This window comes from Dermacentor silvarum, chromosome 8 (genome assembly GCF_013339745.2).
Source record: "Dermacentor silvarum isolate Dsil-2018 chromosome 8, BIME_Dsil_1.4, whole genome shotgun sequence".
NCBI lineage: Eukaryota > Metazoa > Arthropoda > Arachnida > Ixodida > Ixodidae > Dermacentor > Dermacentor silvarum.
The window spans coordinates 169,438,677-169,462,858 of record NC_051161.1 but is presented as its reverse complement, the minus strand read 5'-3'; the positions used below and the strand labels follow the sequence as shown (position 1 = coordinate 169,462,858).

The window sequence follows — 24,182 nt, the reverse complement described above, 5'->3', positions numbered from 1 at the left end:
GGCGTGTAGCATTAAAGATGCATTATTACGCCGATCAAAACTTAATTTTCTTTTTAATAGCCGGACACTGCCCCGTTCCGACATGAATAGAAGGTGAGGGGTACCCGCCGATCGCTCTGGCACTGGCTAGTCGGAGCTGCCGTGGAGAATGGATTTATTTGCCTATATGAAAAATTTTGCGTGACATTATATGGTTGTCGTGCCCTTTCGGCACGTAAACGACATCGCTATGTCAAATTTTCTTCACTGAAGATTCGTTTTAGCTGCATTGTTAGGTTTCCGTTACACGCCGGCGTGATTTTCTAACAGACACCGAAAGCTAAGTAAGAAGAAGCTGGGCAAACGCAGACGACGGCAACACCCTGCTCATCAGGTTATCTACTTTCACTGCGCTAGCACGGCCCCATGTTACCCCCTCCACTTCTGCATGCTCCTCACCCTTGGTCAGCCAATCAGGTAAGAAATATATGTCAAGTTAGGCAATGCTATTCCTTTTGAAAGCAAACAACAGCGACCTCCTATAAAATAGGAGAGCGTTTCAATAGCCTTCTCAAACAACGCTGCGAGTCACCGCCCGATGCTTGCGTTGGCGGTTACGTGAATTGGACATCAGGAGATTGGAAGGAAAACAGATCGGAATAATTTTACGTTATAAGGTCCCGGCCATCAGCTCGCCTAGTCTTTGTAGCCAGCGCAGATCGCTTTCTAGATCGGGGCCGCGCGGCCGTGCTCAGCCGCGTCATACGTAGCCGGCACGGGAGTAAAACGTCCTCCACTTTCCCTGCGGCCTTGTGCGCGATGGGAGACGGAGCGCTTTCTCCCCGCCTTCCTCCCTTGCACACGCGAGAGTGAGCAACTATTCTCTGCTCACCCTCTCACGCTTACACTTTCACCCACACCATACAGCGCGCGGCCACGATGTTATCGCACTTGGACATTATACGAAACATCACGTCGACGACGACGGCGGAACTGTGCCAGGAGTGTGTATATATTTGCAATCGCAATAAAATTATGTTGATCCGACTCAGTGTGGCAATCAGAGTAAGCGAAGCTTTCTCTGCTGTTTGTTTGACTGACGATAGTACGCGGTGATGTTAACAGTGAATGTTTAATTTCTTCAGCATTTAGTGCAATGCGAGAGTGGTGAGTTGATGTTAAACGTTACCCTGCGTGCACCTGTTTGTCCGTGTAATACACACAATACACAGTGAGACGTGCTTGCTTGAGGCATTGCTGTGCGCCGTCTTTCATAACCTTCGAGATTGAGCCACACGCTTCCACTCGCACCGACAACATACGGCATCCGGCCGCGATGTTATCGCACTCAGATGTCACACGGAACATCGCGGCGACAGCGAAGGCGACGCAGATGACGTCGGCGTAAATGCGCCTGGAGTGTACATATAATTGTTTTCACAATAATAATAAAAAAAGTTGTGTACGGGAAATACCGCTGCCATAAACTAGAAGCTTGTTTCCTCACAGTGCGACTGAGTTTGTGGAGAAACAAACCCATTGTATATTTTCTTCGTATTTCCAAGCGATTTGGTACGACAGCATTTTTTTTACATACATACATACATACATATTTAAAGCCCGGAATCAGGTTAGTCATGTCCGAACGACTGTCAGACCAGTGTTTTGTTGCGCTACGAGGACATTGTAAGAGTCAATTTACGAGAGGAAATATTCCCGACAAGGCGGGGCTCCGAGAAGTATTGTCAAGCGATTACCTATTTGCGCAGCCAAGCAATCGTATGGCTTTCAGCAGGCCCTACAACAATTGACCCGGTGTAATTCAGCGGTTGCGGCTCCATTTTCTCAAACCTTCACAACCTTACCTTCGCGTATAACGTGCGAGATTTGCGTACACCTAACAAGCACGCATGATTTTAGTTATACTTCCGAACTGAAAAAAGAAATCACGCCGAAACTCCTCTGGGAGTTGCCTAAGTATGCACAAGCACTGTGCCGCTTGCTAATCGCCACGCAGCCCGGTGTCATTATCAATGTTATCAAATTTGATTCGACCAGCATAAACCCTTATTAACCCTTATCGATCGTTATCAACCTTATCGAACACGATCCGACTCTTACAAACTATCATCGGTCCTTATCAACCTGGATGTCCAGCAGCTAAGCTGTTGCAAAACTACCACTACAATTGCTGAGGGGGGCATGCAATGTTTTTATTCATGGTTCGGATGCTTGTTTTGAACTTGTTCTTTATTGAAACATGTGTTGTTCTGTGTATTGCATGGGTGACCTCAATGAATGTATGCACTGTTCGTTTCACTTCGCTGAGCGCTTTTAGCCTCTGCCTTACGTGGTTATGAGCCATTGTATTCGTCTTACGTGATGGACGGACAAATTTCTCATTTGGTAGGCATAGAAATGCTTATGCATTTAAAACTAAAATGTCATCCTTTATTAAACGAGACGAAGCTGCTGATTTTCGCTGTAACACGGTGACTCTCTTTTCCTCTTTATTTCGTTCCGTCACGCGTTCTATAGATCATAAGTTTTCCCTTTCAATTTTTTTACACTGATAATATTCAAGCCTTCGCATTGTCGGCACATTGCACTGTCAAGTAAACACAAGTAATAAGGGCTCTATTCGGCGATGTCTTTTTGTGTCAAAAATTTTCCTAATAGTAAATCTTTCTAAATACCTTATCTTTCTAAATACCAAATGCAACACTTTACCATGCGCCGAAACTTGAAAAAAAAAAAACGGGGCACGGGCAGCCGTTCTTAGTGCTTCGATGGCACTCCATAAAGCCATTTGGCCCGCTCCTTCTTGCAGAATCTGACATCATCATCTTTCCTTATACGCCAGGGCGCAAATATGCATCACAGCTGCATATCCGTGTCCATTTTTAGCATGGTCCACAAGCTCTTTCTCATCAATTCAACGGCGGACGAATCTTTTGCCCCTGTAGAGATGCTTTGCCGCATAGTAGCCAAACAAAAGCGCCCCAGGAAAAAAATTCAGCCAGCGGAATAAAACCAAACTTGACCTACATATATAGAGTGACCTACAGTATGCGCCACTAGAGTGCAATTAGCGGATTCGTTTTTACTGTGCTGCAAATGACGTTTAAAAAATCACCCCATGCATTTTAAATGGGTCTACAAAAGTGCCCCAGGAAAAAAATCCAGCCGGTGGAATTAAACTACACTCGACATATAGCTTGATAACGTTGTCGGGATTGAGTGCCTAAAGTGCAAATCGCGAAAAACGAGCCATTGCTCAGCAATAGATTTTTAAAAAATGCTGCCCATAGAGTTACGCCGACCGCATCGCCCAAGGGTCGGCTTCACCGCCGTAGTCGATGTCCCAGATTGCTGGACTTGCTACTCCTGCGTGTAGTGTGTGAAAAGTGCACAACCGCGTATTGGACAACGTGTGTAAATAGTAGCTCATTGTACGATATCATAATCACCTGCCACCTACCCCTCCCTGCATATCCCGCTTCCCCTTACCCCAGTGAGGAGTAGCAGGCTAGAGACACGCTCTCCAGGCCGACCTCTCCTCCCTTCTCTTCATTAAAATCTACTGTCTCTCTCTCTATACCATGTGCCTATTTTTGCCCAGGTATAAATAAGATGCCTTGTTTAGCTCACCGAGGACACCAGAGAAACAAACCACGAATTTCGTATGATGCACGAGAACACACGGAAGAATTTGGCTTTAGTAATTATCTGCAACGCTTGCATTCAATGCAGGAAAGTGTACGTTTTGCAGTGCATTGCGCATAAGATTCTCCCTATTTTCGAGGAACTTCGAGTCCGTATCTCATGCTGTTGTTTTAAGAATCTGAGAAACATTCCGATTAGCGGCAGTATGACACCGTGGAACGCTTTAATGAGTAACTTTCTACAAAGGCTGCAGTGAAACTACAGATAATAAATATTTATTGCTCGTACGTCACTCATGCAGAACCTTACTTCGTACTTGGATTGAATATAAACAGCGTGCCCCGCATGGTTTACTGAGGATACCGGGGAAAACAACTAGATGCCGTGGATAACGCATAGAAATTGGGAGAAAGCGAGTGCTCAGTAACTGTTTTCAGATCACATAAGCAATCTACACAATTCAAATTTTCGGTACACGTCACCGAAAATTGTCCTCATTTCTTAAACATATGAGATATCTGGTGTTCTTGCTCCAATTGGGGGACAAGTATTATTGCAGCTATTGTTTAGAAACAGCCTGAAAATGAAATCGAAAAAATAGCAGTGACACAAGTCTTTAGAAAAAAACCAGGTCAGTGTTCTATTAATATAGAAATGACTCTGCTTGCACGTTCAAATAAGGTCATTTTCCCGAACACATCTACGATAAAATGGTAATTACACAATGAAATGTACACTTTGGTATGCTGTACAATCGCCAAAGTGTATATCAGATTTTTCTCTGAGCCTCGCTCATCTTCATGATGAAAATAAGGGAACTATTAAATTCAATAGTTATACTTGTAAGAGGTTGGATTAAACTTTTGATGGTGATAACACAGAGACTGCGACGTTATAAAAGCTATCTCTGGACGGAGATGGAATTGTAACAGCATTTGATAATCAACGATTTCATGCTTTGAGGCACACCAATCGTTGGGCGCAACTAATTCTAATACTTTTTCCGGACTTTCCCTTCGCCCGCAGGTTAAATATAGCAAGCCGAATGTGTTTTCAAATACGGATATAGCGATCAAAACAAATTGGGCATGATGCAAGTAACGCAAGCATTTGTCAAGGCGGGAACTGCCCAGTGCCAGGCCTTCTCCGCAACGCGAGCGTGTATGGCCCATACCGCGCGTCGTCCACTATACAGCGCGTCCCGAAGGGACACATAAGACAATCCTCGCTGCCCAAGCAGGGGAAACGTCGTAAAGATTAGCATTACTTAGGTGGCCACTCTATTAAGGACAATTTAGCTTGAGCTGTAGTTTTGTTGGAATTTCCAGCGTGTAGCCGGAAGTGCCCGCTTTCAAAAGTGTCCGTGTGTGTGTGGGGGGGGGGGGGGGGTCAGGTGCCTCCCTTTCCCCCCCTCCCCGCTACATATGCCTATGGTAGCGATTGACGAGCAGAGTCACTTACCTGCAGCATAGTCGTCATTTCTCAGTAGGAGACACACAAACACGAAATCAACTATATATGTAGGCAGACAAACACCGCAAACTCGGCCTTTGTAATGTGTTAGACAGTCTCTGCGGCTGTCGCTAGTAAAACAATTTTATTGCAAAATGCGGAAGAGGGGAAATTCATTCCAGCCTAGAAATGGCCATCAATTTCATATCAAGTACCGACGCATCCTGTCGTCGCACAGTTTATGCGTTGTGCATGCTGAGCATTACGCTGCCGATTTTCTGGTCAGCACTGCGGCGCGGCGGGTTTGCGTCGCGTGGAGCGAAGTGCTTCAACCATCGGGTTCAGCTCGTGCGCATTTTGGTGAAAGGAATCTCTGGTGCGGTCTTTCACATCCGATCACTAGACGAGGAGCATGTAATGTGGACCCTGCTACAATGAATGTGGGCAGGGATCTGCGCAATTTGATTGGAAATAGCTGCTCCAGTCGGGTTGCCGGCACGTGCAGGTCACGAGGCTGCCACGTGCTCGCTGCGCATCCTGCAAGGGCCGAGAAAGAGCGATCGTTTGCCACAAGTATGTATAAATTAGCCAAGAAATGTAATGAGAAAACCAGGGGAAAATGCAGTTTAATTAACTGGGCACGGGGACACTGCTCAGGTCATCGTCTTGATTCAGCGCTCTTTGGACATTCAGCGCCCTTCCTGGCTCTACTCGTATCGCTGCTATCAGCTGCGCCATTCAACCAGCCATTACCCCTGCTGCTGTTCCCGGTATACACCCCACCACCTGATGACTACAATTACACGCTCCCTCCCTACCGTGACCTCATACCCTCGGCGCCACTCGCTGATTTTCATCCGGCATCATCGGCAACGGCATCGTTATCCGCCTGCTGTTTAAACAGGAATCTCGTCAATCGAAGCTTCACTGGGCACGGGGACACCGCTCAAGACATCGTCTTGATTCTGCGCTCTTTCGACGTGCAGGTGTGTTGCACTCTGTGCTAAGAAATGCTATGCTAAGAAACTTTATGCTAAATGTTCCCGTGCCCCGGAACATTGTGCGAAACGCTGTGTGATTGGTTCTCAATGTTATTTCTTCTATTATGCGGTGCAGACGTTGAAACTAACCCTGGCCCCCCTAAGCAAGCAACCGCTCTTTCAGAACTTAATAACTTACCTGATGACCCTGCTGAGCAAATGACAGTTCTGTTTCAGCTACTCAAAAATTTGCACACCCGTTCGTCACAAAGCGCGAAGTTTCAAACAGAATTGGCCGCTGATATAAAGTCCGTAAAATCCAGCCAAAAAAGCATTCAGTCTGACATCACCGATCTTTGCAAGCGACTAGACGATCTAGAAATGAAATCAGTTTTTTTCGACCACTTCTCAGAAGAAATAACATCAACTCAGGAGTCAGTAGATGAACTGAAAACTAAAAACCACCCCTCACAATCGCGCCTGAACGAGCTAGAAGATAGATCTCGTCGGGATAACGTAATATTTTATGGTCTTCCTGATCCTCAAGAAACATTGCTCGAAAAAGAAGAAAGCCTAACAAATGTGATTAAGGCTGTTTTTGAATCTTTTCCCGTTGATTCATTTCAACGAGCCAATCGCTTGGGAAATTTTGCTCCTAACAAATGTTGACCCGTTGTAGCGAAGTTTACTAGCTTTACAATGACAGATAAAGTGCTCCCATTTCGCAGTCAGTTGAAACCAAAGGACATCACAGTCAACGAGGATTTTTCAGTTGCTGCACGGATCGCCCGCAAAAACGAACAGATTTCGCGAAATCTCAGCCAGAGTCACCAAAATGTAAGTTAAAATACGATAAGCTTTCCATAAACGATGTGTTCTACTCCTACGACACAATTTCGGATAGCGTTCAAGAACTCAAAACACGCACACATATCAGCGCCAATCGTCCAGGTGCTTCATCATCGCCCTCAGCCTAGGGCTGCGAGAGGGGCGGTGATTCTTCATGCAATTCATGCATTCTTCATGCAATTCATATCTGTCAGTTATATTTACCAATGCCAGAAGTGTGCAAAATAAACATGATGCACTATCTTCCAGTATTGATACATGCTCAGCACACCTTATTGCCCTTACAGAAACGTGGCACAATTATGACGTTCAGAACCATGAAATATTTCACAATGCAAGTGCCCTTACACAGATGCAATCGGCTTACGCATCGCCCAGGCGGCGTTATTCTCGCCATACACAGCCACATTCCGTACTCAAGCATCAATATTAGTACTATTCTTGAAATAGTATGGGTGTCATTAACTCTTGACCATCGTGAATTGATACTAGGCGTTTGCTACCAATCTGCGTCTAGCCCGCCTACCTTTATAGTTGAACTTCATGACTGCCTTAACAAAACAAACATTACAAAAACTACAAAAGAAAAATTGTAAAGAAATGTCAGCGTAAAAAAAATGTCACAGGCCTGCGCGGCACACGCAGCACAGTCAAAGCGTAAGCTGGTTAAGCGGCGCAAGAGTAGCTCCAATTTCGGCACCACGCACAACAAGGTCTTCGCGGCAGTGTCTTCGCCTCGATTTTGACGAGAACGATCTGAACTGTACGCCCGGCGCGCACGGCGACCTGCGGCTTGCAATGCTCTCTGCACAGCAGTCTGCTGAGCCCGATGATGCCTGGTTGTAGCCGCGCACGTAACTCTACGATTCGCTTCTTCAGCAGCGGTTCGTACCTTGCGAGGAGGCGCCATAACGTGTACCCAAGAGGCACCCAGAATACGTGGCGCACATCTAACATCGGGATAGCGTTGATTGCGTGCCTCGTCTGAATCGCATCGCGTCTGAATCGCATCTCGTCGCACGCGGCGGTTGCAGGCACGTTAACTAGATGGCGCCACCATACTGGCGGAGGCTCGGCTCGGGTCGTCTGCGCCTGCGCGCCTGCCTATGCACGCAGGCGCAGGGCGCGTATAAAGCCCCAACCAGACGTACGCATTGGAAAGCGTCCGCACGCGCCGCGCTCACTCGACGTCACATGGGGTTCGATAGCGGAAGAGGGCGCGCACCCAAACGATGCACGAGTTGCCGCGCGTCCCTGCGCGTTTCGTCGCGGCTGCCATGTTCACCTACCAAACGCAGGGAACGACGAACGCAAGGCACGCAGGTTGCCCGGGCTGCGTAATTTCATTTTCTAAGGCAGCTGGGCCCTCGGATTGTGGCGCCGCCGCACGGGAGAACGTGAACCACGGTTACAGTGTACTAGAAGAGGGCAGTGGGCTTACTCTCCGGCGGAGGCTATGCGATGCGGCGGCTCCACGAATGTCGCAAACATGAGCTTCCCCGATAACCCGAGCGGCGGCGCTGGCGTCAGTTTCAATGGAGCGTGGGTGCGACGGCGCAGCTGCCCAGTGCCCGCCCAGTGCCCGATCATATTAGTTGGAGTTGCTGAGCTGCGTTGTTTTTTCTGTGGACGTCGTCGCCTGGGTTTTTTTTTTCTTCAGTGTTTTTTTTTGCATATAGCCTGCAAGAGATTAGTATGCCTTGCAGTAACTGAGCCATGCCGCGGCATCGACAAAACCACTGTTACGCGCCTGGGTGCCAAACAGGCTATGTTTATGTGAAGGATGGGCCGAAGTTGTCCTTGTTTGACGCCCCGAAGGATAAAAATAGGCGGAAAGAGTGGGAAAAGAACCCCCATAAAACGTCCCCTGGACGACACGTGCGCAGTATGCGAGCTCCATTTCCAGCCACGTTTTGTGCTCAACTCGAACGCAGTTCCTGATCACTGTAAATTGTTTTATTTTTATGTTCTAGTTAGGTCAGTTAGCGAAGGAAACTGCGAGGAAGGTACACTGGCCTCCTTACTGGAAGTTGACTCTCTCGAAGCATCATGTGACCGAAATGAGTGCAGTCAAACTGCTGCTAGCGCTACTGCCACAGGAGCCACACAAACGTGGTACCCCAGCATTGCATTGCACGGGCCTGCGGGTTTCAAACGACCATAACCAGCACGTGGCCAGAAGCGACTCGAGGCTCACTTACCACATTGCGGACCATGTTGCGCGGAAGTGTATCGTCGATTCCAGCACAAAATGCCAAGAATGCATAAAGATGCTCACCATGACGCCACCAGGCGAAAGTTTTCAACTTGCCCTGCTAACATACTTCTGTGACCGAGGAGGCCTCCTTTATCCCTCCAGTGAGCTGTACGGCTTTGTGAAAATTCTAGAGGATCTTTTCACAGAATGCTTCTCTCAGAGTGAGCTACACTCTGGCAGCGTTATGGATATGCTGGAAGTTGTTAAGAGTAAGCTTTAATTCATTCGAAGTTGGCTGCAATGTGCACGCTCTTAGCCTCACAGCTAAAATAATTAGCTTTTACATTGTCACACGTCTGCATTTTTATGTGAAAGGAATTAACTGTGACAAGGCAGGAAAGCGGCAGAGGGCCAAGCAGCTGAAGTTGAGCCGGTGTACTTGTACAATGGCTCGCTGTACTTCTTGCAAATAAAAGTTTGTGTCAGCAACAGGCCTGTTAACTTCATTTTGCTTACCCTTATATAACTGTACATAAGCATAGGCCGGAGCCTTTGTCAAGTGAACTAGTTTTCACTTTTTGTTCAGGCCTCCCTCCATTTCTTTATGGAAAAAACAACCCTGTTTTGATTTAACAAATGTGTGCCGGCGTAATAATGGTTAATAATAAACGCAGAAGGCTACTGTGAAGCATGGAACAACTAAAGTGGAACAATGAAATATTTGAGTCATATATACATATTCATTTTGGCTAAGCAAAGACACAAACCTGGTCAGCATGCCTGATTTTTTTTCTTTTTTTAGCTCAGCTGGAAAGTATGCACGCGCTGTTTTCTATCTGACAAAATTTTAATTAGGTCGACACGCCATGAAACCGTTTTCAAATTTTTTTTACGATTGCCCGATAATTCGGAAAATTCGAAGGCCCCTTCCGCTTAAGCAACATTCGTCAGCGACGACCTCTTTGCACAAAAGGTCTAGAGTTAGGATAGGCAGCAAATCGACCAAGAGTTGCCGTCTTGCTTTTCCACAAGGTACTATTATGGCAAATATCATGTGGCCTAAACAAATATAGTGTTTGCTAAAGATATGGAAAGACTGTCAAGTATGCCAAAATTAAAAACAAATAAGAGTGTGAACTGCTTCGAACTGAAACCGACAGAAACGCAAGGAAAATCAAAGCTTCTGCAAGCAAAGCTTCCATTGAAGTTGCCAGTGGCGCCACCTCTTGGATGCGACGCTGACTGCGTCAGAGGAGCCGCTGAGTAAGCCCACTGCCCCCTTCTAGTACACTGTACCACGGAGGCGCCTCGGATCTGCTTGTGCGCCGGTGGCGCATTTGCATTCGCACGCCCGTGCATGGATGGATGGATGGATGGATGAGGCTGAACCCTTTAAATCGGGCGTGGCATACGCCACCTAGCCATGACCATTAACATAATTTGTACTTTGTGGTGGGTGAAATTTCACCCCTGCCTTAATTTTATCCACCAATCAGATAACCTCTGCTTGGTTATTTCTACCCGCTTAAAGTCTATTTTGCCTTCACTGTCCCTAAACCCCAATGCTTTGAAAAAATCAGCCCCGTTGCCTTGCACTGTAGGGTTAAGCCCCTTACAGAAAAGTATGAGGTGTTCAGCCGTTTCCTCTTCTTCTCCACACGCACAGCACAACGTGTCTATACCTTGGCACCCGACTCGGCACATATTAGTCCGCAATACTCCCGTCCTGGCTTCAAACAACAAAGAGCTTCCCCTAGAATTATCGTAGATATTTTCTTTGGCAATTTCTTGCTTGAAAGTTCGGTATGTGCCCAGTGCTGATTTCGTCTGCATCCCTGCTTTCCACAGACCCCTCTCTGTTTCCTTAACCTTTTTCTTAACCGCTGTTTCCTGGTCTGCACCCCTCCTGCAGTCCAAATATTTGATTGACAGTTTTCTGGTCAGCTTCCTCCATTTTGTATCAACATTCCTCATGTACAAATAACTGAAAACTCTCCTTGCCCACCGCTTTTCTCCCATCTCTCTCAATCGCTCCTCAAATTCTATCTTGCTGCTGGCTTCCCTGCCCTCGAATGACGTCCATCCCATGTCACCCTGTACCCCCTGATTTGGTGTATTTCCGTGTGCTCCCAGAGCCAGTCTACCTACCCCTCGCTGCTTAACTTCCAACCTTGCTCGAACCTCTGATCTCATGTACAGGACCGCATTGCCGAAAGTCAAACTAGGGACCATCACCCCTTTCCAAATCCCTCTCACCACTTCGTACCTATTGTAATTCCACAGTGCCCTATTTTTCATCACAGCTGCATTTCTGCTACCTTTAGCCGTCACATATTTTTCATGTTCCGTTAGGTACTCAGCCCCATTGTTTATCCACACTCCAAGATATTTGTACTTATCCACCACCTCCAGCGTAACCTCCTGTATTCTATGCTCGCTGCCCTGATTATCATTAAAAGTCATGACTGCCGATTTTTCTTTACTAAACTTCAAACCTAAGCTATCTCCCTCTTTACCACAGATGTCCATTAATCTCTGCAAGTCTTCCTTGCTGTCAGCCATAAGTACAATGTCATCTGCATACATCAGTCCTGGTAATGACTGTTTAATCCATTCTCCCTGCTTGAAATAGGAAAGGTTGAAGCCAAGTCCGCTCCTCTCTAATTTTTTCTCTAATCCTTGTAAATACAGCATGAACAACAGAGGTGACAGAGGGCACCCCTGCCTAAGCCCCTGCTGTATCTCTATAGGCCCAGATACCTTGTTTTCCCATTTTATAAGCACCCTGTTACTTTTATAGATATCTTTTAAAAGATTTCTTACTCCATCTTCCACCTCTAGAGTGCCCAGTATGTCCCACAAATCCTTTTGGATTACACTGTCATAGGCTCCCTTGATATCCATAAAGGCAAGCCATAGGGGCCTGTGTTCCTTTTCTGCTATTTCAATACACTGTGTCAATGAGAACAGATTATCTTCTAACCTTCTTTGTTTTCGGAACCCATTTGTAGTTCCCCCAGCACCTCCTCGCTCTCCACCCATGCCTGCAGTCTGTCCTTTATAATCTGCATCACCACCCTGTAAACCACTGACGTCACTGTTATGGGACGGTAGTTGTTTATGTCGGCTTTGTCCCCCTTTCCCTTATATATCATGCTCATCCTGCTCAGTCTCCACCCGTCAGGGGCTTTACCGTCCATTATCATTTTGCTCACTGCCTCTCTTAATGCTTTCTTAATTTTGGGCCCAATGTCTTTATCAACATAATTGGGATGCCATCAGGACCTGTCGATGTGCTACTAGGAACCCTCTTCTCTGCCCTTTCCCACTCGCTTTGTGCCAGTGGAGCCACTGCACTGACTAGTCCATCCTCACCTGATTGAGCACATGCTATGTTTCGTTCTTTAAATTTTTCTGTCATCATTGTTCTTATATGTTCCATTGCCTCATCTCCCTCTAGTCGAACACCTTGAGCTGTAACTATAAACCTCTGCTCTAGGCTAGTCTTATTACTCAAGGAGTTGAGATGTTTCCAAAATTTCTTCGCTGCTTTTCTATCCTTTTTGTTTACTTCTGACAACCATTGGCTCCCCTTTCTTCTGATCTTCTCATTGATCAAATTGGATGCTTCCCTTCTACAGTTTAAGAAGTTGTTCCATTTTCTGCCTACATCAGCTTCTGGTTCACCCCTCTGCTTTGAATATCTGTGTTCCCTGGATGCTTCCTGGCGTTTCTCTATGGCCTTCTTAACCTCCTCATCCCACCAGCTCTTGGGTTTACGTCTTCTGTTCCCTTTTGTCCTGACTCGTACCTTAGTAAGCTCTAGCTCAAATAGTCCTGTTAAATTTGCATATGTCCATTCTGTTTTTGTATCCTCTGAAATTACTTCCTCAATTTGCTGGGTTGCTATTTCAAGCTGCTTTTCCGAGTAAAATATCCCACCTGGTTGTTCATCTTGCCTCCTACCTACTTTCATTTCCCTTCTAAAACTCACCTTAGTACGTTTGTGATCACTACCTAGACTTCTGGAGCCATATTCATCTATGCTCATTACATTTAGCCAATCGTGCATCCTATGTGACATTAGTGCATAATCTATCGTCGACTGCAGGCTCCCTACCTCCCATGTTATGTGCCCTTCACACTTCTCAGTACTGTTGCATACAACTAAGTCATGCATTTCACACATATCCAGCATCATGTTGCCCGTTGAGTCTGTGTACCCGTCCATGTCTTCTATGTGTGCGTTCATATCTCCTAGTATAATAATCTCGCACCCTTCTCCTAGCTCATTAATGTCACTTGATATGCATTCCAGCATTTCTTTGTTTTCCTCTTTGGCATTTGCTCCTGTCCACAGGTATACAAAACCAAGGAGTGTCTGCTCTCCTGCAACTTTCCCTTTTAGCCATAAATGCTCCTTGCATTCCTGTTTGACCCTTTGCCAGTTCATACTTTTATGAATGAATGCACCAATTCCACCCCCTTTTCTGCTGCCCTCTGTTCTATTGCAATATTCCCATGCATAATCAGGATTACAGGGAGGTTGCTCCATGTCCCTAAGATGTGTCTCCACAAACCCGTATACCATCAGCTTTTCTTGCCTTAGTTGCTCGTCTATCTCCTCCCACTTCAGCCTATTCCTGCCACCTTGCATGTTAATGTAACCTATGTCAGAATGACCTTGCCCCTGGTGCTTACGTCTATTTCTTCTACCGATTCTACGTTTCTTGAATCTTGGAGCCTCTCTGGGTCCGTCTTCATCTACACTGGTGGTCTTAGGGCTCTGGGTCCCCCCAAAAAAGCCGTAGCTTGGCGCCCTATCCTACTACCTACGCTCCCGCCCGTGGCACCACTGTAGTGAATGCCATCCTGTGCAAAAGGCTGGGAGCCAGACTCGTACACTTCCCGGTTTACCTCCATTATACCGTACCCAAGTGGTCTGCTCAGACCCCTAATGACCCGGTTAGCCTCACGCACCCTCCTTTCCATCGCGCTAGCCTGGCCCCGGACATGTGGGATTGTGCATATGGTCACATGCACTTTCGCAGAGGTTTCTCTGAGTTTACGGAACCCAACCTCTAACTGTCCGTTTAGGTTCTGGCTCCTTCCCTTCAGCACATCGTTGAGACCAGCATGGATAACGACCAGATGTTCATGCTCGAGGTTGTCCGATACCACCTTCTGAGCTTTTGCCATTGCGTCAACCATGCACATCCCTGACTGGGCCTCCACCCTCACCCGCCCGTCTGCCTTCACTGTTGTAAGGACGCCATCCTTAACCCTAGCTACGTTGGAGTCCCCTACCACTAGGACCCTTCGCTCTACACGTTTGCCTCCCGCCTGCGATTGACGTCCTCCCGTTCGCGCTAGCTGGTTCTCCACCCGCCCTGCGCCACTGACACGTGACGATGTGCTCCCTGCCGTTCGTCCCTTCCCACCCGAAGCCTGCCGCACTACCTCGCTGTAGAGTTGTGGAACCGCCGTGTTGCCGCCGGCTCTCGCCTGCTGTTCAACGGCCCCTAGGCGTCCCTCCCTGCTCTCATGGCATGCCTCTGCCTGAGTCTCCGCGCTGTCCCCGCCGCCCGCCTGAGCTGACCCGGGATTACGCGCCGTCTGTACCATTAGCGCCTCCACCCGCTCTTCCAGCACGGCCCGCTTTCCCGTTCTTCTTGTAGCTCGCCAGCTATTCGCTTTACCAGGACGGCCTCGGCCCCCTCCCTGTGAAGCAACTCGCCGATCCGAGTTTCGAGCTCAATTCGCCGCTCTCGCTCCACCTTCAGCTCCCCTTTGAGCTCTTCCACACTGGCTGCCCATTCCCCTTCCATCCGCCGCACAGCTCCCTTAAATCCGTCGCACGACCTGCACGCGAAGCTAGCCTCCTCAGCGTCGGCTAAACTGGCGAAGTGCGTCTCGTCCAAATAACACCAACGTTTGCACTCCTCGCACTGCACCAGCTCGTCATCACCCCTGTCCTTCCTAGCCTGCCGCGCCATTGTCCACCCGTCCACCTAACGAGAAAGCCCAATAAAATACCTGGACAAGGCCCCACGGTAAGCCGTACGGCAAACTCGCTATCCGGCTACCTCCGCTAGCTTCCCTAACGCGGTTTAAAACTGCCGCTTTACACTGCTTTCACCATGCAACACGTGCGCCACAACCCGCTTCCAAAAAAAAAAAAAGCCGGTTGATTGCAGCGCGCCCGCGCGGCGCTAAAAGGAACTACAGATCTAGGTACTTGCTGGGGACGCGTCTCCGTGAACGGCCCTAGCTCTGTGAGTCCCTACGCCCTAGCGCCGCCGCCTCCCCAGCTTCTGCATGGCTCACGGAGCGCGCCGCGCTAATGGCCAATGGCCAGGCGGGCGCGTCGCCGTGGTGCGTCAGAACGATGCATTGAGTTAACGGTGTTTAAAACTGACTGAACACAATTTGTCACTTAGATTGGATCTCAATTTCTTTCCCCTTTTAGTTCTACCATATGTTACCGCTTATGGTTACGTGAGCACCTTGTATTGCGAGCCGAGCAGGACCAAGCCTAAACATAGCGAGCAAGTGGCGTCGGCTTCGACAAACACACCTACGTAACAAAAAAAAAAAAAAAAAAAGGTTTCACGTGTTGTTGGAGAAGATGTGGCCACCAGCTTCGTGACTGGCGTCCACATTTGCCGTAACACGGCACTTCCGTAAAGAATATTACGTGTATGGACAAGCTAAAGCTTTCTAGTATCTGCCAAAATTAATATTCCGCACTCAGCACATAGTTCTTGCATTCTGCAAGGCCTGAATGTTAGCCGCTATCATCATTATCAAGTTACCGTACGCATCGAGCACACACGCAGCTCAAACGTATTCGGTCATCGTGGTACGTTACCGCACTTACAAGTACCGTAACACGGCACTACTGAAACTAATTGACTAAACAGTCGCGACAGGAGTAGAGCAGGAATGTATTGTCTTCTTGCCTGTTTACTAATGGCAAGAAATCAGGCTCTAGCACTGTGGCATCAGCAGAAAAAAAATGTTAAAGTTCTTTCAGGTATGACTCCGAGCTTGATGCTCTACTATTTCTCCACGATCGCACGCATACTTCCCTCCGACTTCATGATCGGCCAAATGTAATCATGTTTTAACACTTCGCCGGCGCACAAATGCCATCGTAGTTTTAACATTGGAGTGTTTTAGCTGAGCGCTAGCTGTCCGCTCCGCTCAGACCGGCATATGGTAGCAAATGCCACACAAGCGCTTAGCGGGAACGCTATTGCGCTTGCGCACAACGCTCATACCGGCAGCGGAACGAAGACCGCATCCCTCGCTCCGCTACGAAGCCGACTGAGCGGAGCGTGACAGCGTGTCTACTTGGCCTCTTCGTCGTTTTGCAGCCGAGTTGATAGCGCGTCGCTCGCGTCTCGGCAAGACGCGCTTATCAAATGCGAAATATACGCAGTTCCCTGCAGTATCTCAGAACGCGAAATCTGAGCGGAGCGGAACGTGAGCGGCGCTCTGCTAAAACTGTCTATTGACCACATGAATTAATATACGCAGTTCCCTGCAGTACCTCAGAACGCGAAATCTGAGCGGAGCGGAACGTGAGCGGCGCTCTGCTAAAACTGTCTATTGACCACATGAAACAAACGTAAGTCCGTACGGTTGTATACACTGTCGCTAATCGCGTCAAAATCCCGTGTTTCTCTAGACAATGCCCGTTCAGTACCTGCGCTAGAACCCAACAGTCGCCTCGCCACGGCCGCACTAGAAAACGATCGTCTTCTCAACGTGGTCGTCGTCGCGCTGTTTGCGCACGCACAGCTCCGCTCGCGCAAACGCGTTGTTCCACCTTTATCGCTTCGTTTTATCTCAAACAATACAAGATAGACATCGATTCCCACAGAGTGCGCGCGCGCCTCCTGCTCGCTAAAGCCCCTATATTTATAAAACTAGCGCCATTCTTAGATCTTGCCGCCACCGCGCTCACCCCGGCGCTTCCTCCTCGCCCTCTCTTAGCCGCCTCCTGTCGCCCCAGCCTCCTCCGCTCCCCCATTGGTTGGCGCTGAGCCGTGCTCCCTCAAGGGCTGCAGAAGATAGCGCCAACCTTTCCCTTTCCCTCAAGAACCACTTATCATCCCCCATTGGCCAATCCGTGTCACGTGGAAGTTCGCGTCGTGCTTTTGTATATTTTTTTCTTTCCAGCGTGCTCCGACTGCCATTCTCGGGCCTGTGCGACGAAAGTGCTGTACGCACAAACGGATCAAACGTGTTATGGACAAGAACTTCGTTGTGATGGCATGCTGCTGCGCCTTAAGTTGCCGCAACCGACAAGGCGAGGGCAAAAGGCTTTTTTTGTTTACCATCCGGCGTGCGCAAACGCTTGCTGCACACTTGATATTTGCGCCGTCTCGCATCGTCGCGTTGCTACTTCCAAAACGGCATTATTAAGACCAGTTACTGACTGACGAAGCAAAATCGCGCCTCAAAAACGTCTCCGCAGGGCGCGATCGAAGTTTTCCTCGGATTTCCTCTGGTAGCGCGTTAGCTGTCGTCTGCCACGGCAGGCCCGACGCAGGCGGCGCCACTGTCGATATCGCGCCTCGATCGCGCTGGTCGCGCCGAGCGCGATAGTGGAACAGAGGAGGAGGGAAGTGGATGGCGCTACTTTTATAAATATAGGGGCTTTACTGCTCGCGGGGAGTTGCCGAGCATGGCCCATCGGAGGCGTTTCCGCGGCTGTGGCGGCAAGCAGGGACTAGGGGGCTCGACGGAGATAGGTACGCGCGACCCCTAGGTCCGAAAAGCACCTACATGCGTAGTTCCCGTTAGTGCCGCGCGGGTGCGCTGCAGTCAACCGGCTGGCCGGGCGCCGATGCGATGCGGCGGTCGTTGGGGTGTTGCTACGCTCCGCTCCGCAACACCCCAACATCCCAATAGCCGGAGGACGGGAAAAGGCAGACCACTGTCACCTGCCAGACTAGTAGGCACAACTGTGGCTGCTGTTAAGGGATCGATGCTATTCCTAAATAAACGCATCACTGTTTTGATGATCCATATATAATCTCACTATCAGAGAGGGAGCAGTTTAACTGACTGGGGCAGTATTTTTTTATTTGGGTTGTTGCTACACAACACCCCAACGACCGCCGCTTTGCGTCGGCGCACGGCAGCGCGGTTTCCGCCACGGCACCGGGGCTCGAACAGATCCGAGGCGCTGCCGTGGTTCACGTTCTCCCGTGCGGCGGCGCCACAGTCCGAGGGCCAAGCTGCCCTGGAAAATGAATTGCGCGCCCGGGCTTGCCTGCATGCCGCGCGAAGAGTCGTTCCGGAAGTCACGCTGGTTCGCCGTGGTCACGTCATAGGCGTTCTCTGGTCTCGTGAGGAGCGTCGCGCGGGAGACGTGGTGGCAGCTTCCGGCGCGGGCGTAAAAATCCTAGCAGTGGTAGGTGTCCACGCTGCAACGCGCCCACACGTGACGCAGTCTCCGCGCCTGACGCCGTACGCGCCCAGGCGCGAAGGGGCGCATGCGGACGCTTTCGAACGCGTACGTCCGATTGGGGCTTTAAGGGAATGTTTCTTCTGCGTGATAGCAAGCGCTTGCCTGGCTCAGCGCTGAAGTATCCGATTCCCACGCAGTGGGCGTGGGAATCGGATACTTTAGCGCTGAGCCAGGCAAGCGCTTGCTGGCGTGGGTTCGATCCCGGCGGAGAACGGGTACTTTTTTTCGCATTTTCAGCGATAGCGGCTACGAGGCGGCGGCGGCATCATCGCGACCAGAAACGGCTATTGGAATGAGTTCATAACAGCTTACGCTGTAAAATGTTACAGTGACGTTTCAGCGCGTGAACGCGGGTGAGGCGCAAGCGTATCGGTGCGCACACGAAGATATCGGCCCTCGGTGCGCCTAGATGCCTACACTGTCCGCATCGCAGATCGTATTGAAGACAGGGCACGCGCGGCCGCGACATACGGCGTTGTTGCCTTGCATTCCTGTAGACATGCTTACGACGAGCACGATGTGCGTCCGCTTTGCACTTTTGAACTGCAGGGTTTTGGTGGTGGAGTGAAAACTTATTTATTGGGTCTAAAATTGCTGTGGAGAGACTCAGGGTGGTCGGAGGTGCTTGGCTTGCGGTGGGTCCATTTCGGTCCATTTCGGCTGGCTGCAGTTCGGTGATTGGCTCCAGGTGCACGAGTGAGCAGCTGCAGCCAATCGCTTACATACGAAATGGACAGTCCATTAGGTGGACTCTTACAGAATACCCCCCAGGGCTCCGCTTGCGGCTGCCGCGGCCAGCAGCTCTTGTCATCGCTCCGCTGTATGGGGGGTACGGCAGTATATGGCCTGACATGCCCCGATAAGATATACGGTGGTTTTAGCTGAGCACCATGGGCAGCGAGGGGATATGCCGTAGGATGTATATTACTGAGGATGTGCAAATTGGGATACGTGCCGGTTTGGATTTGTCTCCAACTGAGCGATTACTCTTTATTTAGTGTTTGGAGTGGTGGGGAATAGGTTCTCCCAAGTCCTTTATAGCAGTTGAGAATGGCCGAGTAGTCACTACGAGATGGGAACGGATTCCTCAGGGGCGGAGTGGGAGGGTGCTCGGCTCGTGTACCCTCGAGCCACCTTATCCGCCGCCTGGTTTCTCTCCAACCCCATGTGACCCGTATTCAATATTATTCTATGCTGAATTGGGCTGAGATATTCGCCAGTGTCTGTCGCGCTCAGGATGATACCGAGGGCAGGCTGGCTGGCTGATGCACCCTTGTAGGTAGTTGCGGCAAGCCGCTTGGGAGTCCGTTAGAAATGTGAGCTATCGTCTCTGTCTGTAGGCGTGGGCAAGGGCGAGCTAAATGGCTGTTTCTTCGGCTTCGGTGATGATGTGGCATCGTATGAAGGCGCTGGTCAATTTTTGGAGTGTGTTGTCCAGAACACTGGTTACTGCCTTGGTGTTTGTGCGGTCGTAGTTGGCAGCGTCAACATAGTATGTGGTGTTCTTGTGCCCGTACTCTCGTTCGAGGGCGGCCACTCTGGCTTCGCGGCTTCCCTGATGTAGTCGGGGGTCTATATTGCGGGGGCTGTGGACGACCTTACAGGCGGTACGAAGGTGGTCTGGAATGGGCTTGCGGCGAGCTGCTTCATGGAGCTGGCCGGTATAGCCGAGGCGTCGGAGTAGTGTGCAGCCCGTTGGTGTTTGTGTAAGTCGCGGCAGCTGCGTGGCGAGTTCTGCACAGGTATTGTGCAGACCCAATGCGAGGAGCTTGCACGTGGGAGTGCCCTGGGGTAGCTTGAGGGCCGCCTTATAGGCCTTCCGGAGCAGGGATTCCACTTGGTCCTGTTCGCCTTTGGTAAGTCGTTGATAGGGCAAATTGTATGTCATCCTACTAATTACGAGGCTGCGTATGAGTTTCAGGGTGTCCTCCTCGCGCATACCGTGGCGACGAGTGGCGACCAGGGATATAATTCGGGCAATCTGCAGCGTGGTAGTGCGGAGGAGGGTGAGGGTGTGATTTACATGGCGGTTTGACTGGATCCCCATTCAGAATATACGGATGGTGGTTTTCTCTTGGATTTGTTGGCCGGAGAAAATGACGCGGAGACTGTAGCCTGGGTCCTTCTGTGCCGACTGGGGAGGATTGTGTTGCCAGATTCGCAGGGGATCAGACTTCTCGGTTGCACTGGCCAGGCCACGTGCCTGTGCGTATTGTTCGACACAGGTGGCTGCTTTCTGCAAGGCATGTTCTTTTTCTCCAAGGAATCTCCGTGTGGCCCAGATGGTGACGTCATTCGCGTACATTGCGTGATGGATGCTATCGATATGCGCTGGAGTTCGTGCGCAAGACCAACCATGGCTACGTTGAACAGTAGCGGGGAGATCGCTGAGCCCTGTGGAGTGCCCTTGTTCGGAACCTTGATGATGCTTGATCGGATCGAGCCGAGACCAACCGTGTTGGAGCGGTCCCACAGGAATGCCCCTGAACATAATTGTAGATGCGCTGTCCGCAGTGAAGGGCAGCGAGGCCATCGAGAATTGCTTGATGGCTCACATTATCAATGGCGTTCTTGATGTCGAAGGCCAGAATGATGTTTTCTCCTTGCTGTGGGGCGGTGTCAACGACTTCTTTTAGTTGAAGCAATATATCCTGAGTTGAAAGATGTGCCCGCAACTCGTACATTGAATGCCGGAGAAGGTCGTTGTCCTGGAGATAGTTTTGCAGGCGGCTAGTGATGACGCGTTCGTAGAGTTTACCAAGGCAGGAAGTGAGTGATATTGGTCGAAGGTTCTCGATCAGGAGCTTTTTACTCGGCTTCGGTATCATTATCACCTCTGCATGTTTCCACTCAGCGGGGAGCGTGCCACATTGCCAATGGTCGTTTAGGAACTCCGTGAGTTCTTGTACGGTGGTGTCGTTCAGATTCCTGATAAGATAGTACGTGATTCTGTCCGCGCCGGCTGCTTTGTTGCGGGTGCTGCTGCGAATGGCAGCGTAGACTTCGTCCAACGTTATTGGTCGGTCCAGGGTGTCGTTTGCGCGACCTTGATACATCGCCCGATAGGGAGGTGGGTAACAATCACCAAAGCATTTGCGTTGGACTTGAGCAAGCAGCTCTTCGTCCATGTGTGTGTACGAGGCGCTGGACTGATTTGTCTGTCTCATTTTTTTGTTCGAGTAGGGTCAATCAAGGCTCGTAGAACGTGCCGCGTACGAGCCGTACCTAGTGAGCCTCGAAGGGAGTCGCTGAACTGGGCCCAGTTTATTGGTGCCAGTTGCTCAGCATACTGCTCAGCCTGTACGGTGAGAGCTTCGATGTCGAGCTTGAGAAGTCGGTTATGTTTTCGGGTCTCCCATCTGCAGATGAGGCTTCTTGTGGCTTCCCACAGGTGCAGGAGATGGCCGTCCGATTCTGGGAGTTGAGATGTTCTCTTAATAACGGTGGGTGCAACGGTCCTGAATTTCTTTAATTTGGTCTCACCAGTCGGTGAGGCTTGTGAGGTTGCCAGTTGAATGCTCGCTCTCGCGACGGAAGGCGTCCCAGTTTGTGATGCGGGCTTGTCCAATGGAGCGACGCATCGTACTCTCCGTAATTTGTGTACGGAGAATGCAGTGGTCGTTACCCAAGGATTCCTGCAAGTTGCCCCAATTATAGTTTGCACTACCACGGGCGAACGTGAGGTCAGGACATGTGTCCTTGCATACATGTGGACATGTGGCTGTTGCCGATCCGGGTAGGGTTTGCGGTGTCCGTAAGCAGTTTGATTTGGAATTTTTCGGAGGCAGCCGCAAGTTGTTTGCCTTTGACATCCGAACGATCCTATCCCCAGCGTTCTTCGAGAGCGTTGAAGTCCCCGAGGAGTACGAGTTCCTTTCCCTGGGCCAATTTGCAGGCACCTTGGAAGAGAGCGTGGAAGTCAGTGGATTTTTGTTTCGGGGGACTATGTACATTGACGATTATGATGCTTCGCCTCTAGGCTTTCTTTTTGCGCCTGAGAAGTAGGTTCTGTTGCGTTTGCGCACCGCTTATCAGCCGGCGCCCAAGTCTGGCTCATCTGTTCCGGACGATAATCTGTTTCCCGCATGTGCGCTGATATGTTTTCCCTCCCCCTTTGATCACGGCGTTCCTTTATAAAGGACTGCGGATCACGCCGTTGGCGCTTCTTTTGTACACCTATTTTCGGCAAGCATGCCGCATTAAAAGTACGTTCTGCCTTCTCCCGGCATCTTCTTCTCCCGGCTTGGAACCCAACTCGGCCAAACGTAACAGCTGGTGGCAGCGGTGAAATGGCGGACCCCCGGGAGCACTGCGGCAGCAGTCGGTGAGGCTTTGGCTTTGTACTCTGGCACGCCGAGTGTTATAATTTCCAGTCAGAGAAATAGGAAAGGCGGCTTAGAGGACTTTTGTCACAGTTACGGTAGTGAACATGGATTTGAATAGCTTGCTAAAGGTAGATTTGTTGGCCGTAGCAGACGAGCTCGGCTTAGAGGTTAGCAAAGCTATTCGGAAACCAGAAATTGTGGGCAAAATTTCAGCTTGTGGGGCGTGTGCCGACGAAATTGCTGAAGCAGTTGATGAAGTGCAGAGGAAACGCAAAGTTAAAGAAAGAGAGGAGGAACTAAAACAATGCCAATTGGAGCAGCTAAAGCGGTCTCTGGCCACTGAGGCAGAGCCGAGTGCCGTCAATTATGACATGTTTTCTTCAGCCTTTTGTTATTGGTAGTGAATTAGGGCTCTTTTTGACAAACTTTGAACGCACTTGCACATGAATGGGCTTTGAGCTGACGTCATGGCCTCAAATACTTCTGAGTTTGTTGCCGGCGGAAGCCGCAGAAATTCTAGCTATGTTAAATGCCGAAGAAGCGGAATGTTACCAGGACGTAAAAAGGGCCTTGTTAGCAAAGTACAAGTTGTCGCCTGAAGCTTTCCGGCTTAAGTTTAGGACATCGGTTAAGAAGCCGAACGAAAGCTACTCAGAGTTCGCGTACAGGCTAGCAAGCTTCCAAGAAAATTGGCTAAAAGGTGCTGACGCGTTCGAGGACAAGGCAAAAATGTTTGAGGAAATCTGCCTAGAGCAATTTTGCTCGACGCTTCCTGAAAAACTGAGGGAATGGATTCTCGATAAGCCAGATGTGAGGACGGCCCGCAAGGCAGCAGAGTATGCAGATGACTACTGCGCAAAACACCGTTCTGTTGACGCAGAAAGAAACATGCGAGGCGCGCGAGGCTCTATGGCAGAGCAGAAGGAATTTAAAAAATCTGAGAAGAAAGGTAACAATACCACAAAGCAGGAATCTTTGGATTCACAGTTAAACCAATCTTTTGAGGCGCGGAAGCCTATCGTGTGCTTTAAATGTCAGAAACCAGGACACGTAGCTGCGGGGTGTCGCGTTCCAAAGGTATCGCCGATACAGTTCATTATGGGGCAGGGCGAAGATTTGCTGCAACCTTACCTACATGACATGGAAGTTAATGGCCGAGAATGTAAGGTCTTGCGCGACACAGGTGCAACGTATGACGTGGTGCACTCTTCCCTAGTAAATTCTGGTGACTTCACAGGCGATTATGTGTG

General features: G+C 49.6%; 1 protein-coding gene across 1 annotated transcript in view; it reads right to left on the bottom strand.

Annotated features, from left to right (window-relative positions):
* Positions 1–5,550: 5,550 nt before the first annotated feature.
* Positions 5,551–24,182, bottom strand: part of LOC119462577 (probable 4-coumarate--CoA ligase 3) — a 105,196-nt gene continuing 86,564 nt past the window's right edge. Inside the window, exon 4 of the mRNA XM_049672289.1 lies at positions 5,551–5,634. Coding sequence (XP_049528246.1) covers positions 5,604–5,634 — 31 coding nt within the window. The 3' untranslated portion in view covers positions 5,551–5,603. The remainder of the gene's footprint in view (positions 5,635–24,182) is intronic.